At 59.2% G+C, this 17,610-nt stretch overlaps 2 protein-coding genes across 2 annotated transcripts; one reads left to right on the forward strand and one right to left on the reverse strand.

The window, feature by feature from the left end:
- The first annotated feature begins 163 nt into the window (after positions 1-163).
- OST4 (oligosaccharyltransferase complex subunit 4, non-catalytic) lies at positions 164-824 on the forward strand. The gene is made up of 2 exons (XM_065682063.1): positions 164-272; positions 543-824. Exon 2 carries the CDS (start codon positions 544-546, stop codon positions 655-657), a length of 114 nt encoding a protein of 37 aa, XP_065538135.1. The 5' UTR covers positions 164-272; position 543; the 3' UTR covers positions 658-824.
- Positions 825-1,019: 195 nt separating this feature from the next.
- Positions 1,020-17,400, reverse strand: AGBL5 (AGBL carboxypeptidase 5). The gene is made up of 15 exons (XM_065682062.1): positions 17,148-17,400; positions 16,742-16,913; positions 15,513-15,679; positions 14,054-14,231; positions 12,695-12,873; positions 11,652-12,207; positions 9,977-10,146; positions 7,138-7,273; positions 6,686-6,876; positions 5,873-6,081; positions 2,185-2,300; positions 1,865-1,908; positions 1,561-1,709; positions 1,294-1,382; positions 1,020-1,173 (listed from the first exon to the last, which is right to left on the reverse strand). Exons 1-15 carry the CDS (start codon positions 17,342-17,344, stop codon positions 1,105-1,107), a joined length of 2,622 nt encoding a protein of 873 aa, XP_065538134.1. The 5' UTR covers positions 17,345-17,400; the 3' UTR covers positions 1,020-1,104.
- Positions 17,401-17,610: the final 210 nt, after the last annotated feature.

Raw genomic sequence — 17,610 nt, forward strand, 5'->3', positions numbered from 1 at the left:
CCCTGCCCCGCTCCCGGCCTTGTATGGTGTCGGTGGCGGCGGCCGAAGTGGGGGGGCTCCAACCGGGGCCAGGAGCTGTGACGTCACTGCAGCGCGGAGACCCCCGCGGCACAGCCCGGCCGTGACGTCACCGTGTGGCAGGGACCGGGCAGTGACGTCACAGCGGAGACTGAGGCGGGTCTGACGTCTCCAAGAAGCCCCGCCCTTCCCCCGCTACCGGAAGTCGCGCGAGGCGCAGGGAGACGTGGCGGCAGCGGTAGCACCGGCAGCGAGTGAGTACGGGGGGGGGGTGCCGGTACCGGGGGTGTGCCCCGCGCGGGGGCGGTCAGCCCCGGGTGGGTCCCGGCGTGTCCCAGTGGGGTACTGGGGCTGCACCGGCAGAGCGGAGGAGTGTGAGGGCCGCGGGGTATCCCGGGCGGGTCGGCCGTGCCTCGGCATGTCCCGGCAGGGGCCTGGGGTCCCTGGGGAGGTCGCAGCGGGGTTGGGGTCTTTGGAGGCTCCCGCGGTGTCCCGGCTTGGCTGGCAGCGCGATCCCCCGGCAGGATGATCACGGACGTGCAGCTCGCCATCTTCGCCAACATGCTGGGCGTGTCGCTCTTCCTCCTCGTCGTGCTCTACCACTACGTGGCCGTCAACAACCCCAAGAAGCAGGAGTGAGGCCGCCTGGGGATGCAGCGCACCGGCACCCCCGGACTGGCTCAGCCGCAGACCTGCCCCCAGCGGCCCTGCTCCATGGTAACCGCAGCAGAGCGGTGCTGCGCTGAGGCAAGAGGCCGCGCTTCTTCCAAACAAACTTTAACGGAAACACAGTAATACAATACGAACCCGTGTGCTGTAAAAATCCCTGACCCTTCCCTCCTGCGCCAGGCCCCTCCGCCGGTCCCGCGGGGAGGAGCGGGGCCGTCCCCAGCGGGCGCCTTCTATCGCGGGGAGCTGCTGTGGGCCAGCAGTGGCGGCTGCCGCAGGCGTAGGCACGGTGTGGGGTGAGCGGCTTGGCGGCCGCAGACAGGGCTCCGCGCTGCTGCAGCTTTAGTCCGGCCACGGCCCGTGGCAGGGGGAGCCCAACCGTGCCCCACGCTGGGGATCCGGGGTGCCAGAGCACGGTCAGGCTTCGGTGCAGAATGAGAGGAGCTGCCGATAGGATCTGAGCGAGGGAGGGCCCGCAGCTGGGTGCTGTGAGGGAGCAGAGGGCCTGGGGCAGTGAGAATGGAGCCCCCTGCCCAGGCCCCGCCAGCACAGGGCAGAGCTGGGCAGGGGTCCCCATGTCCGCACTGCAGCCCTGCAGGGCCGTACCTGGGGGTGCAGGACCTTGTCCCCACACAGGAGGAGTCCCTCGGCGCTCTGCACCCCCTCGGAGAGTGCAGGGGGCTCTGGGCAGAGCCCTGCGGGGACAGGGACGAGTGTTGGCCACCAGTAGGGCTGTCCCAGGCCTGGGGGTTGTGGGGTCCTGGGCCTGGTCCAGCACACCGAGGGCACCCAGCATGCCTAGGGGTGATGGTCCCCTCCTGCACTGGGCACTGAGTGGGCACTGCAGCCCCACAGCCCCACGCTGCGCCCTACCTGGTGGAGACTGGGAGACCTTGGGCCTGTGCTGGCTGAATGTCCTGGCCTGGTGGGCTGTGGTGCTGTTGGTGTGGAGCCCTGGTGGGTTCTGCCCAGTCACTGCCCCTTTCCTCCGCACAGGGATCCTGCTGGGGCGTGGGGGGCGCCTGCAGAGACCCATGGGCCACTCCTGAGGTGGGTGCTGCTGGGGTGGGTGTGCCTCTGCCCAGCCCCCCTGCATCTCCAGTCCCACTGCCAGTGTCAGCGTGGGCTCTGGGCCAGTTCAGGGGTGCCCCATGCTGTGGGATGCCTCCACACCTACCCGGGTTGCTCTGCTCTCCTGGCATCCAGCTTCCTGGGGATCGCCTGTAAAGAGGAGAGGAGAATAGGTGGGTGACCTAGGGAGTGTGCTGCTCACAGGACGCCCCCATGACTGCAGGGGGGAAAGCCACCAAGCCGGGCCTTCCCCCCTGCCCCAGCTGTCTGCAAGGCTCGGGAAATGTGCGTGAGGGGCAGAAGCTCCCGGTGGAGCCCCACAGATAGGGTATGACAGCTCGCAGTGTGCATGCCCCCATATTCCCTACCCCACTACCCCCAGAAGCCCCAGAGCCACGGGGCAGCCCCCCCAGCACCCTGCTGTACCTGCAGCTGTGCTGGGCCATGATCAGCCACTGGCTCTTCCGCACCTTGCTGGGCCTCCCGTGGACTGTGGCTGGTGCCTGTGCTTGGTGCTGTCTGGGTGCCCAGTGGCAGGGTCCCTGTGTGACAAACAACAGAGAGCTCAGCCTGTGCCGCACACACACCCGGGTGGTGAGGGGCCTCTGAGCTGCAGCAGGGTAGCGGCTGCCTGACCTCAGCACACAGAGCCAGCACAAGACAGGGTTGGCACACGGACACTCACGTGCTGGCAGCACCACCGAGCTGCTGCAGCTCCCCAGCCACACTGGAAAGTGTGCCCAGCCAACGGGCATGATGCATCCCCACACCACTGGGTCAGGCACCATTCTCTGCGGCACAGCAGCCATGCACTGAGCTCCTGGCCACTGCAGTGTGTACTTTTAGCCAGGAGAGCTGGGACAGAGCTGCCTGTTGGCCTTGCCATGGCCAGGCTGCTAAGTTGCAGCCCCAAAGTCAAAGAGTGGGAGGAGCTGCTTTGGAAGCTGCCAAGGCACCAGCAGGAAGGACCATGACAGGATTCAGCAACTCAGCGTGGGGCCAGGGCTGCTGGTGGGAGCCAAAGCCAGAAGCAGCAGCACCAGACACGCGTCTCAGTCACCGCAAGACAAGGCTGTGGCCAAGGACCAGGCTTTGTGCCCATTCTGGAGTGCAGGAGATGGGTAGGGACAGCACAGGCAGGTCTGGGGCGCCAGGGCCCAAGCCTGGTTCATGCCCACTGGTGCAATGGGCTCTGAACCAGCTGTGCCAGGCAGACCCAGGAGGCTGATGGGGGGCCAGCTCTCCAGGCCCAGGGAAAGTGCCCATCAGCTCCATAGGATGTGGCAAAGCCAGGCTCCTGGGCAGCCTGGGGCAGGTGCAGGGCAAGCATAGAGCCCTGCTCCTGGAGAGATAAGCCCAGCAGGCAGCATGCAGACCACTGGCCCTTGGCATGGCTGCCCGTGCTGCTGGTGTTCGACAGGACCAGCCCTACACAGACACACAACAGTCCCCTGGGGACTAGACAATGTATAAAGTGCCCAAATGAACCATGGGGGGCCCCATAGTGAGTTAAGACCCTGCACAGGAGTTGGGCTGTTGCAAAGCCCATGCTGGGGCAGGTTGGTAACACACAAGCACTCGCTCAGGGTGATGGCTTTACATTCAATAGCTCTTAATCTTGTCACAACCAAAACAGCACAATTTGGTGACAAACTCCAGCCAGCAAAAGCCAGTGGCAACCACAGGAGGGTCAGTGAGGTCCTACAGAGCCCTCTCCTCACCCTGGCATTTGCAAGGATGGGCAGAAAACAGGTCCAGCCTGGGCTTCATGGGCTTGGCCAATGCAGGAACTGTGGAGGGCTCAGGGCTGGAGCATGGGGCGTCTGAACGTGGCTCCTGCCACACCACTGCATGGCCCAGCCCTTCCCTCCCCAGTTCCACTGCTCCTCAGACAGGGCAGCTGCAAGGAAGGAGATGAGAGCTAGCCAGGTAGTGCCTGCAGCTCTGCTGACCACTGAACACTCACCGTGTCTGTGGGCACACCAGACCCCGCCATGGCCAGGGCTGCCTGGCTGGCACAGCACATGAATAGTGGGAAAGAGTCCAGGAAAGAGTCTTCCTGCCAGGCAAAGAGGACGCAGCTGGGACAGGGATATGTCTCAGATGCTTTTCAGACTCCAGCCCAAGCAGCAAGTCCCCAACAGACTGGCCATCATGGTGGGCCAGCCGTCCCCACCAGGCCCCAGTGGTATGCAGCCTCCTTTTGCCCTTAGGCATGGCCTGTGGGGATGTCCTGCCTGTGGGGACAGGCTCCTGCTTATCCCATACAGGCAGAGGTGCAGAAGGCAGCACATGCACCGGGTGGGGAAGGATGAGACATGGCTCAGGAGCACTGGCTTCATCCTGTGCCACTTAACCCCTATCCTGTCACACCTGGCTGGCGGCAGCCAGGGCTGAGCATTCCCAGTTCCTTCCTGGCAGCAGTGACAGCATCCTGGCACCACGCCAGGATGGACCACTGGTGGAAAGGCAGCAACAAAAGACAAAGCTGGGGGTCACAGCATTCCTGGCCCGCACTTCCCTGTGCAGACGCAGCAGTGCCGGGCCCCTCACATGCAGGGAGCCGTGGAAGACCCAGATGAGGCAGCAGGAAGAGCTGTCAGGTGATGCCAGGGCAGGGACAGAAGAGCCACATCCCAGTTCCAAGATGATATCCCACCAGGTGCTCACCTCTGCTGGCCTTTACTCCCCTTGCCAGGGGATGCCACGCTGGCAGCCAGGAAGCAGAGAGCACAGACCAGGGAGGCAGAACACCACTGATCTGCCCTAGTGAGATAGGCTCTTCCCTTCCAGCTCCTCCCAAGGTCGCTTCCTGCTCACGTGCCCAACTGTCACCGACTTCCTAGCAGTGGAGATCATATCAGTGGGCCGCTCCGATGGGCTCCGGGGCCCAGCATGCACGGCAGAAGGACCAGGCGTTACAACATGCCCATGAGAACACAAAGTGTTTATTTCCTCCCCACCATGTTCTCATGGCAGATGAGACACAGACACTACAGCGTTGGAAAGCAAACACGGGGGACGAAGCAACGCAAGGAACACAGGCAGAGCACGAGAAGGAAGCTGACAGTAGGAAATGCAGCTGGCTCTTCCCAGAGTAGCACCAGAACACAGACCCACAGCACAACCACAGCAACACTCACGCCAGTCACACAGGCAGCCCCTCGGCGCTGGAAGCGGCCCTTCACTCACACACCTTCCCTCTTCGGGCTCTGGGATATGTCAGAGCAGGTGCCCACCAGACCCACAGCAGACTGTGGGGCTCCAGTCAAGCCCCTCTGCTTAGACTGGGAACCTGTAGGACCAGCCCACAGAGCAGTGCAGGGCACTGGAGCTTCCCCTGCAGCACCAAACCACCAAGGGGCCCGATCAGTGCTGAAGTCCCTGCCCCAGAGCCAGGAAGCTGGCGCGGAGGCACAGGAGCACCTTGCCTTGTTTCAGCAGCCCCTGCTGCCAGAACACAGTGCAGCCATGGGGCTCACCGGGGCCTGTCTCCCAGCTGTGCAGGCAGCTTGGTGCTGCCAGTCAGCCCCCACCAGGACAGGACTTGATGCACGTTCAAAGGGCCCAGTGACTAATTAAAGCACTACCAGCCTGGCTCACCATGACTTGCATCATGTGCCACAATGTGCCGCTGTGCAGCAGGTGCCTGCGAAGGAAAAAGGCACTTTGGTGTATCCCACAGGCCTTGCAAGTGGCTGGGGCCCTGGCAAGGTTTTCCATGCCAGCTTCTGCAGAAGCCACTAGCGGACAGAGTCCCTCTGGTCCCAAAGCAGTGGGCAGCCTCTACACAGCCAGGGGAGCAGAGCCGTGGGGCAGGAGCTCAGCTGGGCCACCTCCAGGCAGGAGAGGCCCTGGGTCTCGCTGTGTGGTGTCTGTCCTGACACAGCCAGGGCTACTCTGCTAGGAACAGAGAGGAGAGCTGCACATGGCATCCAGGGCCCTTCCGAGGGGACAGGATGGTGGCTCACACGTACTTCTTCCGCACAAACCCACTTTTATTATGTAAAAACACACGTTACGCTGGCACAGAGCTCTCCTCAGGGCTGTGGCTTCACACAGCAGCTTGACAGGTCCTGGATCAAGTGCATGAGGGGCTCCCAGCCCAGCTTACCTCTGCCTGGTGCCGGGGCTCTGGTGCTGCGCTTTGGAGGACTCTGGCTCGCAGCGGCCAGACCCAAGGGCCTGCTGCAGCTGAAGGTGAAGCTGGGGGAGACTTTGATCCGTGGTGAATCCTGCTGGCTGCTGCCACTCCCGCTGGTACCATTGCTGAAGCTCCTTATGCGGGACAGGGCGTTATCGGAGTTTGAGGTGGAGAGCCTCCTGAAAGGGGATGAGGAACAGGAGCCTCAGACCAGCTCTGAGGGGAAGGGTCTTCCTCTACCAAACCCCTGCAGCAGTGTGAGGCTCCTGCAGACAACATCTCCATCAGACCCCTGGACTTCTCTCCAGCAGCTGGTGAGCTGCCGGGGATGGGAACATCACAAGGGGCTGTTGCTGAGCAGCTGCAGCCCCCAGTCCCCCATGCTGTATATTACTGTCAAGGCAACAGCATGGTTGCAGAGTTTCCAGTCCCTCCTGCATTGCAGTCTGATCTGGGGAGAAGGAGGGGAAGCAGAAGAGATGCTGTCACTCTACGTGGACAGCATAATCACTTCTCAGGTTACTTGGGCAGGAGAGTCCTGAACAGCTTCCCCCTGCATGGCCGTGCACCACTCTTGCCTGTGGTGCCTCATTGCTGAGGGTACCCACACCTGCAGCTCACAAACTCGGCAGGGACATGCATGGGTCCCAGCGAGGCAGAACAGCAAGCAGATACACCAAGCAGATACACCACGGCCTCAGTAGATGCTGGGTAACTCACATTTATAATCTCTAACTGGTATTATCATGCAGCCCATAAGCACATAATGTATCAGGCACTTACATGGAACTCCTTGGGGGGGTCTTGGAACCTCCTCTCCTCCATGGGCCCCCACTGGCACCCTTCATGCTGCGCACGTGCTTCAGCATCCAGGCTCGCAGGTTGCTGAGGCAGCTGTGCTCTGAAAGGATGATCCGGGGCCAGGGATTGCACTCTGCCATGTCCAGCGCTGCCACAGCCAAGGCTCTCCCAACCTGTCAGGGCAGAAGGCAACTGGTGAGAAAGGCTCCATGAAGAAGCAGCAGCTCCTTCCTCCAAAGAAAACTCAACCCCAAATCACAGACAAACCCCAAGCTTGTTCACAGGCTCCAATGGAGGAGTGTTCCCATATGGATCTCTGCACACGCACATGCAGGGCAAGCGCAGCCCCAGGGACCTGCTGCCCCTTGTTGAAGGCACTAGAGGCGCTGCAGCCCCAAGCAGGACACCCTTCCCGTGGGCAGGAACCCCCTCACCTGCTCGAACAACTCCACGGTGTATTTGGAGGGAAAGGCAGCGGGGGGCGGGGGGCTGGCCCTCCCATTGTCATGGCAGGCCACAGGGATGGTGTTCACGAAGCGTCCCGTGTTGTAGTTGCACTCCAGCGTGTAGCTGTGGAGCAGAAGCAAGCCCGCATTACACAATGGATCCATGGCTGCTTCCTCTTGGAAGAGGTCTGGGGTCCCCCTCAGACCCTGGTGGCTGGGGCTCTTGCTGTGACCTGCTGCCTGGAGATGGGGCTCCAGGAGGAAACTACCAGAAGAGGAAGATAATGGAGTCAGGGATCTCCTGAGAAACACAACCTATTTGAGCCCACAGGCCCTGAGAGGTGGCACTCAAGAGTGCTGAGGGGCTGCCTTTGTGAGGCTTTGTGAGGCTTTACTTGGCCATCTCTGAAAGGTGACAGGGAGGAAGTGGGTCCCTGATGGTTGGAGAAAGGCAAACACTGCATCTGTTGTCAAAAAACAGACCAGAAAACAACCATATCCTGCAGCAGAGTTGAGAGAGGGGATTCTCCATCTCTGCTCTGGTGAGACCCCACCTGCACTCCTGTGTGGGGCTCTGGGGCCCCAACATAAGAAGGATGTGGAGCTGCTGGAGCGAGTCCAGAGGATGTCCACAAAGATGCTCTGAGGGCTGGAGCACCTCTGCTATGGAGACAGACCGAGAGAGCTGGGCTTGTTCAGCCTGGAGAAGGCTCGGGGCAGACCTTATAACAGTCTTCCAATACCTAAAGGGGGCCTGCAAGAAATCTGGAGAGGGACTTTTTACAAGGGCCTGTAGTGACAGGTTTTAAACTGACAGAGGTGAGATTTAAATTAGGTATTAGGGAAAAATTCTTCACTGTGAGGGTTGTGAGACCCTGGCACAGGTTGCCCAGAGAAGCTGTGGCTGTCCCATTACTGGCAGTGTTCAATGCCAAGTTGGACCGGGCTTGGAGCAACCTGGTATAGAAGAAAGTGTCCCTGCCCATGGCAGGGGGCTGGAACTGCATGAGCTTTAAGGTCTCTTCCAACCCAAACCATTCGATGATTCTTTGAAAAATGACAATCCAGGGACAGAGCTGCCAGACAGCCTGACCTTGGTCCCCAAAATGTCACCAATCGAGTCCTGCTGGAGCATGAAGGAGAGAAGGGCAATAGCACCATCACCTGGGACAGCTTGCATCTGCCCAGCAAGAACCCAAGCATCTTTCTCTGCATCTGCTTGACACAGCACAGGCACCAAGTGCTCTCCTGACACCTGCCACTTTTCAGGGTGTCACTGCCGGATTAACAATGGGCTCTTCCCTCCTAGCACAGCTGCACCAGCAGCCCGAGCCTCAAAATCTTGGGTATTTGTTACTGCAGGGCTGGTTTAGGTGGATCAGACACTCCCTGACCCTCAGGGAAGCAGCAGAAGTGCACAGCAAGTGCTGAGGAAATGGGGGCAAGAAAGGAGCCAAGGAGCCACCGCCTCCACTGGCAGCCTGGCCCAGCACCAGCCATGGAACCACACCTACAGAGAGCAGCTGTCTGCAGGAGAAGGGATATGGGGGTTTCTGGGGGAAGTCCAGAGCTGGCAGGAAGCCTGGCACTACTCCCACGTTTCCTCAAACCACAGATTCTTGGGAAACACAGCATCTACTACGGATGCATTACACACTTTTTGTACTCTTTCCTCAGCACCTGCAGCTGGCCAGGGCCAGGAGAGGGTAAGCCAGGCTGTTGATCTGATTGCTTCAGTCATTTTTATGTTCCCAGCAACCACAACAGGCCAAAAATATCCCATCTGTTGCTAGAGGGAGGCGTGTGGCTGCTGTGGATCACGTAAATATCCTCAACTCACTGAATCACAGAGCGGTTGAGGCTGGAATCTTGCATGGCAATCTTCCGTGCAAAGTCTGGGCAAGCAGAGCCCATTGCAACTCAACAGGCTTTAATTACAGCTCAATATGAATATAAACATCTAGGAAATAAAAGAATTCCTTCTGGGAAGTCGTGCATAAGAATTCTATGAGAGTGATGACATGAAGCCAGAGCAGCTGCAGGAGGGACGTGAAGAGATGGGGGGTATGGAAGGAGAAGGAGCCAGGCTGTGATCTTGTCCTTTACAAGGGTATGTAGGGACAGGCCAAGAGGGAATGGTTTTAACCTGACAGAGGGGAGACTGAGATGAGCTCTCAGGCAGAAGCTCTTCCCTGTGAGGGTGCTGAGGCCTGGCACAGGGTGCCCAGAGAAGCTGTGGCTGCCCCATCCCTGTCAGTGTTCAAGGCCCGGTTGGACAGGGCTTGGAGCAACCTGGTCTAGTGGAAGGTGTCCCTGCCTGTGGCAGGGGGTTGGAACTGGATGAACTTTAAGGTTCCTTCCAACCCAAACCATTCTGTGATTCTATGATGCAGAACCATACCGGTGGCACAGGAATGTGGCAGTGTCTGGCACAGCCAGGTCCTGGCCTCAAGGCCAGGATGAACTGGTGAAATCTTCACCCTTTTGCCAGTACTAGCTTTTGATGCGAGACGATTTGTTTTCACACAGAATACTAAAGCCTATGAAACTGAGAAGTGGGAGAGTTCATATTTAACACTTTAGGAGAATCAGCTCAATGCAATAAACATTTGTAATGCCTTCTGTGCACACTGAGCACCCAGTGTTCCTCTCAGCCAGTCCCAACCCCACCAGAGAGCCGTGCAGGACACAACTGCGCCCCAGAAGCAGGTTCAACTTTCCTTAACATCCTGCATCCAGTGAGACCCTTTTCCCTCTTCCACAACAGAGGTGAGCCAGCCAGAGCAGCTGGCACAGACGCTCCGTGAGCACACAGAGGTTTGCCTACCTGTGGATGATCCCTAGGGCTTTGTAGATGGCCACTCGCCCGCTGCCCTCCTTCGACTGCCCGTCCCGCTTGTCTCTGGCGTACATGTTCTTCTCCGAGAAGTTGCAGCCCATGAAGTCGAAATAAGGTGAGTTCAAGGAAATGAGTTTGGGGAAGAGCATGTTCTCCACCTGCGATGCACAGAGGGGCACATGGGTGACTTAGGGAGGGTCCACGACTGTCCCTCCTGTTACAGCACAACCAGTACCAAGTTCTGGGATGTCAGTTGTGCCTGCTCTGTCCAATTCCAGTGTCTCACAAGCTCAAGCCCTTCCCTGGGGAATGCTGCCTGCCCTCTGCCCATCTCCAGTAGCGAGAGGCAGAAGCTGGGCTGCTTATGGATAGCAAGGGGCCTGGCAGCATAGCTCTTCCCCATACTCTTGTTCCTTAAGAGAGGAAGGGGCAGCTCCTCTGTCCTGTCCACACTAGCTCCCCAGGGTGAAAGCCAAGACCAATATGTTATGGTCCAACCGAGTTTCTGTTTGCTTGTGGGGAAACTGGCTGACTGGCTGCTTCCCAAGGGTGGTGGTAAACAGCTCCTTCTCTGTCACCAGTGGGGTCCCCCAGGGATAGATACTGGGCCCAACGCTGCTCAGTGTCTTCATAAAAGATCTGGAAAAATGGGATCAAATGTACCCTGATGAAGTCTCCCTATGATCCCAAACTGACTGGGGAAGCAGACACTTTGGAAGGGAGAGCCACCCTGCAGGATGACCTGGACAGGCTGGAAGAGTGGGCTAAGAAGAACCTTATGGAGCTCAAGGACAAGTGTCAGGTCTTGCACCTGGGAAAAGGGGTGAACAGTGTGCAGCCACTGCACAGAAAACCAAGAGGATGCTGGGGAACATCAACAAGGACATCACCAGTAGAAATAAAAATGTCACTGTCCCACTCAGCATTGTCCACTGGGAATACCATGTCCAGTTTTGGTTCCCACCGTACAAAAAACAAGATGCGGACAGGATGGAGAGGGTCCAGAGAAGGGCCACAAAGAGCCGAGAACTGGGCAGCCATGTGAGGAAAGGCTGAGAGAGCTGGGCTTGTTCAGCCTGGAGAAGAGAAGGCTGAGGGGAGACCTTATGCCCATGTTCCAATATTTAAAGGGTGACTACAAAGAAAAGAGAGAATCCCCCTTTTACAAGGAGTCACATGGTAAAGATAACAGGTGACGGGCACATGTTACTAACAGAGAGATTCTGACCAGATACAAAAGGACAATTTTGCACAATGAGTAAAACCATCCACTGGAATAATATCCCCAGGGAACTGGTGGATTCCCCAGCACTGGACACTGTTAAGATCTGGCTAAACAGGGTGCTGGGTCATCAAGTCTAGGTCATGCTTTACCTAGAAAGGTTGGACCAGACAATCCTTGAGGTCCCTTCCAGCCTGTGATTCTATGACCTGCTGCTGCCATTCCAGACACAGGCCTGGGAGAGGAGGAGGAGGAGAACAGCACACACACGTACACACCACCCCCTGGGCACAGAAGGCAGGGTAGGCCTGACAGGGAGCTCCCACCCCCTCTTCCCAGCAGTGGGGAGGAATGTTCAGAAGACTAGGAAGGGGGCAGTGCAGCTAGGGGGTCCCAGCTTGCACCACCACCTCCATCCATACTCTTATTTCCTGCCCTCACCTGATCATTTTCATCACTGAAACTGTTGCCATACATGAAGCAGCCACGCTTGGAGGCATGCCCGTGGAGATCAATGTAGTAGGCCAGCCCACTGTCCTGGGGCGGAATGGCTTCAGGGAGAGGGGTTGGAGGCCTCTGGGCTTCCTCCTCACAGTGCGCTAAGGTGCGGCTCGAAGAGAGAATCCAGACAGCTGGGTCTTTGCTGCCCGGGTGGGAGGGCGGCACTCCTGGGAGCCGGGCTTCCTGAGAGGGGCTGAGGTACGTGCTGGCACGCCAGGCCCTGGGTGAGTTGCGGAGGTTATTGGCTTTCTCCAGCTCCGAGAGGGCTGCCTGTGAGGATGGGGTCCTGCTGTGGGTGGAATGGTTGTAGGATTTTGTGCTTAATGAGCTGGTACCAAGTGGGGAGATGTACGTCCTCCAGTCAGGAGAGCCTGGCAGGACACGGCTGTGAACGTGATGGTACAGGAGGATAGCTTTGGCTCCATACACCGCGGGGTGCAGCTCGGCATCAGGGTTGAGATACTGGCGGTTCAGGTTTACCCCACGGGAGTCAGTTCTGTGGAAAAAGCAGAGGAGATGTAAGGTCCTTTGTGCAGCACCATCCGTTCTGTGAAGGCAGACTGGCCTTGTCTTGTAATGGCTGAGGCTTTGGGCTCTATGTCCTGGCCAAGTGGGCAGAGACTAACCCAAAGCAGCCAAGAACCTCTCTTCTGGAGAGGCACTTGCCACAGTGAGACAGAGCCCTGAGTGATCTCCCTCCTCCCTGGAGCCAGCCCAGCTCCAACATGCCAGGATATCCAGGACAGGGCAGCGCCTCAGTGCCTCAAAGGCACAGGGCAGTGCTGCTCCCCGAAGCAAGAAAGTCCTGACCTGGGAGGTGACCTATACAGGTAACAGCAGCCCCAGAACCTCACCAGAGATCCCAGTGAGGAACAGGGAGAGCCTGGATCATGGACCTGTTCTTCCCAGCCACCATGAAACACACAGCAGGCTCCAAACAGGAGAGAATGGGCCAGCTTGGACCCCAGCCCATGCTCACTCACCGATAGTGGCCTCGCACCACCCCATCGGGGTTCAGCATGGGAATGAGCTTAAAGACGAACATCCGCCTCAGCATCTGGGCACGGGGGTCTTCCTCACGCAGGATGAAGTCCAGGAAGCCATTGAAGACAAAGCTGGAGGGCGTTTCTCCTGGGTGCACTCTGCTGCTCAGGAAAAACACCTGGGGGTAAACAGACAGGTGAGGAGTGAAGGGCAGGTTCCTGCCTCTGCAGAGATGCTGCAATGGCTTTGCCAAGGTGCCAATCACTCCCTGGGGCAGCTCCTGGTCTGCAGCCAGGTATTGCGGTGCCTGAGAGGGAGCCAAGACCTGTACATAGAGTAGACAGCTCAGTACTGGCATGGCAATGCAAGAGTTTTCAGTGGCTTCTTTGCCCAGTGCCTCTCCTAAGTCGTGCTTGAAATAAGGCTGCATATCCCTGCATGAGACCAAAGGGCCAGAGCGATGCAGCCTGCTGTGAGGAAGAACCAGAGCATGGGCACAGAGGAGTCCTCAGGGGAAAGCCTTGAGTGATCCTGCACAGCAGGGCACAAGCCTGGCTGCAGGGTAACACAAAGCACCCCCTGAAGAGCCCTTCTCTTGGCAGGAGCTGCTCAGCAGGGGTACACCCACATCCTCCTGGCTGCCCATCCCAGCTCTGTGCAGCATCAGAGGGAGCTCCCTGCTTGCCCTGCTCCTGGCAGGCAGGCCCCAGCCACCGCAGTGGGGGCTGACACCCCAAGTACATGCACAGCACTTCCATCAATTCCTTCACAGCTTAATGGAGCAACATCGCTAGTAGGAGAACAGAGCAAACCTCTAGACAATGAGATGCTCATTTTTGCCCAGAGGAACAGGCACATGGTGCTACCAGAGGGCATTTCACAGTGCTGAGATGCTGCAGATGCTCCTGGCAGGCTCCTGCACCTTGACACAGGATCTCACAGACCCTCTACTCATAGAATCATTGAATCACAGAGTGGTTTGGGTTGGAAGGGACCTTAAAGTTCATCCAGTTCCAATCTCTTCCATGGGCAGGGACACCTTCCACTAGACCAGGTTGCTCCAAGCCCCATCCAACCTGGCCTTGAACACTGCCAGGGATGAGGCAGCCACAGCTTCTCTGGGTAACCTGTGTCAGGACCTCACCACCCTCCCAGGGAAGAACTTCTGCCTAAGAGCTCATCTCAATCTCCCCTCTGTCAGTTTACAGCCATTAAAGTACTCCCTGCACTCCACCCAGCATTCAGGACACACAACCTTTCACATCAGACACCTGAGGGTGGCAGCAAGCTCTCAGTACAGGGAGCTGCTGGCCACACACTGTCCCCAGCACAGCCCTGAAGCTGGTGCAGCAGCTCACCCTCTTCCCCGCAAAGCGGTGAGGCCGGGGAGTGGTGGTATCTGGGAAGAGCTTGTCCAGTCGGGGCTCCCGCTTCTCCAGCATGCCATGGCACGAGGTGATGGTGAGCAGGTCCACTCGCAGCTTGTCCAGGGAATGGCAGAGCAGCTCCCGGTGGTAATAGACAGAGTCGAGGGGGCTGCAGGGTGAGGGGAGATGCTCAGTGCAGGTCAGAGCCTCCCCTCCAGGGAAGCAAGCGGCTGAGTGTGCTGCTGGGCTGGGGAGCAAGGGCCAGGGTGATGAGCTTCAGCCAGGGATGTTGTTGGTGGTGTCCTTAAGGAGCTGGTCAGGAGATGCTCTCCACACCTACAGCCAACACTCTGCCTCTAGCTGCCTCGCTGGGACCACATGTGTCTGTGCTTGCTCTGCTCCAAGGGCGTTCACCAACCCCAACTCAACCAGGACTGACCAGGTCATCCCACTGTCGCAGCACAAGACCAGTCAGGTGGGGAAATAACCCCTGATTCATAACCCCTGGCCCTTGGCAGCCCCAGCGAGGTCTGCACAGGGTCACCACAGCCTCAGCACGAGACAAACAGCGAGGACCAGCATTGGACTTGGGGCTTGGATGCAATGATGGCATGCAGACAGGAGCATGACCCACCTTGCAGTGCTGACAGCCCAAGGTGGACTCCAGCAGATCCCGCTGTGCTGAGGTAGCTGGGGCCTCCTGCAGCAGGGGTTGGTTGGGGATCACCCAGCCCTGCCACCAGCCTGAGGGGCTCAGGGGCCTCACACCAGCAGGTGAGTTTGACCTGCAGACACTGCAATAGCACCGTCAAGACTGCCAGGTTTTGAACTTCTCACAGTTCTCTATCACGTGACAATTTAAGAACAAATTCCTGTATAAGAAAAGGGATTTATGATTCCGGTGCTGCTGGAGGTTTGGAAAGCCTCCAGGGCCAAAAGGGGCTGCAAGAGAAAGCTCTCCGCAGAGATACCTGAAGACTGGCTCTGCCCTCTACCCCTCAGCCGGCACTAAGTTCTCCTCGGACTTCTGAGACTAGAGGAGCTTCCTAGACCAATCCACAAAGAGCCCAGTGCAGCAGTTGTAGAGGAAGGAAGCAGCAGGAGCTGATGCCTGGATCTCCATGCAGCCAGGAGGGAGAAAGCAACCGAGATATTGACTTCTGACAATCTCCTCTCCTCAAACCAATGGCTGCCCCCAAGCCTCTCCCGGCTGGTGGGAACCTGCTCTTAGGAATCCCAGTGTGATCCGGCCCAAAGACCTTCTGGAACCCCTTGGAAGCACATGCTTGGGGGAAGCTGCTGCAGCTGTGGAGCTGGGGTCCAGAGGAGCAAAGCCCAGGCGGATGCCAGGGAAAGTTGGGGGGCCCAGAGACCCTGAGGTGGACACCATCATGCTTCTGCAGCAGGGACATAGCCCAGCAGGACAGGGCCAGGCGCGGGGGGAGCGCACCTGCTAGGAGACATGTGCCGGCACTCCTGGAAACGGCTGTCTAGCTGCGCCAGCATCTCCTGGCACTCCGTGTAGGAGAAGGGGTAGCAGAAGGCAAAGTAGGTGGTGGCCCCGCGGTGCTCCAGGAAGCGGTGCACGAAGGACAGCACAAACTGCGTCTCCACCATCTGGGATGGACATAAAGCAGAGCTGAGCGAAGGTGCGGCAGCCCCAGGAGCAGCCGCTGAGTCCATGCACCCACAGCCGCACCATGCCCGCAGCCGCTTGCCCTTCTCTGGGCACACAGGAAGCAAAGCCATGCTCCCAGCAGCTCCCAGCCAGCTTTGTTCACATCCCCCCACATGCCAGGCTAGCTTTTTCTTCCCACGTGCGCTCCTCCACATACTGCACGTAGGTCCCTGGAGGGACAACAAAGCCTCTGGGGACAAGCCAGGAGTTCTTCCTCATCCTGGCAGCCACCAGCCCTCAAAGACTGAGCAACGCTCTAATGTGGGACACTTCATATAGTTAATGAGCGCTGCAAAGCTCATTTGCACATTGCATCTCTCCCTGGTGCTGGCACAGGTCAAATCAAGCGTTGTCAGGTCTTGTGGCGGATGGGAGACTCTCTGGCCCCTGTTCCATGGGACAGAATTGGAGGCATGCCAGGGGGGTTGCTGTCCCCCACAGCAGTGTGCATGGTGCAGGGATGACCCAGAGCACCCAGTGACTCTCCCCAGGGCAGCTCCAGCCAGACCACAGACAGAAAGTGCCAGAACCAGCAAACCCCTGTTCAGGGCCTAAATAGCTTAATAGGGCTGCAAGCATCAACTGTGGTCGTGGCTGTTCCTGCTGTCTGCAGTTCCCTGGGCTCTCTCCCCAAGCCATTCCCCTCACAGGGGCACCAGCACCCCGACATTGTGCAGCTCTTCACAAAGAGCCGACAAAGGGGAAGGGAAGCACCAGGAATGCTTCCAGCACAGTTCTGTGGTCCCCCAGCTCCTCCTCTCCTGAGCACTCAGCCCTGGGAAGGGGCTCTGACACTACCCCCAAATCCCAACCTCTCCCATGGGGCTGCCAAAGTACAAAACAGCTCCCCCAACGTCATTCTGCCCTGCCACGGGCTGGAGGTCACTGGTGAGTGAGAGATGTCTGTGTCCCCAGTGCTATCCCCTCAAACCCAGGGTCTTCTCCCTGCCTGTCACCAACTTCGGCGCCCTCAGGACATCCCCCAGCCCTAGCACCCGTACCTCGAAGCTGGGCCGCTCACGGATGCGCTCCCAGCGGGGCCGCACCGGCAGGGTCCGCACGAAGGGGGCCATACCCTGGGAGTACAGCCGGCTCTGCTTGTTCATGTTCACGATGTGCAGCTTGATCACCTTCCCCGGAGCGCCCCCCCGCACGCTGAAGTAGAACCAGGACCTGCAGGGGTCGGCACCGCCGGGTCAGCCCCTGCCCTGGGGTGCCTGAGCCCACCGTACACCCCCGGCCCTCATCACCCCCCCCGCACGCCAGGAACCCAGACCCCTCGGCTCCACCGACAGCGCCTTTCCCCTCCTCCCCTCCTCCGCATCAGCCCCCTGGGGCCCCCAACCCCGCCAGCCTGCCCTTCCCCCGTCTCCTCAGCCCCCGGTCCGGTCCGGGCCCCGCCGGTACCTGTTGCCATTCTCGTACTCGGTGTGGGCGCAGTCAGGCTGCAGCCAGACATTGAACTCGTAGTCGGCGGCGGGGAGGGCGGTGCCCCAGGCCGCGGGGCCGCCCCCCGCCCCGAGCGGCTCCACCTGCTCGACGCGCGCCAGGTTGCCCGAGTCGAAGCGGGAGCTGAAGAGCAGCCCCCCACAGCGGACCTCCATGGCTGCCGAGCCCGCTCATCGCCCTGCCCCGCCGTCCTGCCCGGCCCGGCCCGCCGCGGCCCAGGCCCGGCCCGCCGCGCAGCCTAGCAACAGCAACGCCACCGCCCATTGGCTCGCCGCCCCCCAACAGCACACCCGCTCGTTGGACAGCGCCCCCGCGCTGGCCACGCCTCCGGGCAGGGAAGTCGTGGGCGCGTCTGTATCTGCACACGTGTGCTCACACATGCGTAGCACACACGTGTATGCGCACATACATGCACATTTAT

This window comes from Lathamus discolor, chromosome 5, assembly GCF_037157495.1.
Source record: "Lathamus discolor isolate bLatDis1 chromosome 5, bLatDis1.hap1, whole genome shotgun sequence".
Taxonomy (NCBI): Eukaryota; Metazoa; Chordata; class Aves; order Psittaciformes; family Psittacidae; genus Lathamus; species Lathamus discolor.

Excerpts from the sequence above, each read along its gene's own strand:
- AGBL5 (XM_065682062.1), bottom strand. The coding sequence starts at position 17,344 with ATGGAGGTCCGCTGTGGGGGGCTGCTCTTCAGCTCCCGCTTCGACTCG. Across the intron at positions 15,680-16,741 it reads GTGAGCGGCCCAGCTTCGAG|ATGGTGGAGACGCAGTTTGT; the intron begins GTACGGGTGCTA and ends TGTCCATCCCAG. Across the intron at positions 1,909-2,184 it reads ATGGCCCAGCACAGCTGCAG|GCGATCCCCAGGAAGCTGGA; the intron begins GTACAGCAGGGT and ends TCCTCTTTACAG.
- OST4 (XM_065682063.1), top strand. The coding sequence starts at position 544 with ATGATCACGGACGTGCAGCTCGCCATCTTCGCCAACATGCTGGGCGTG.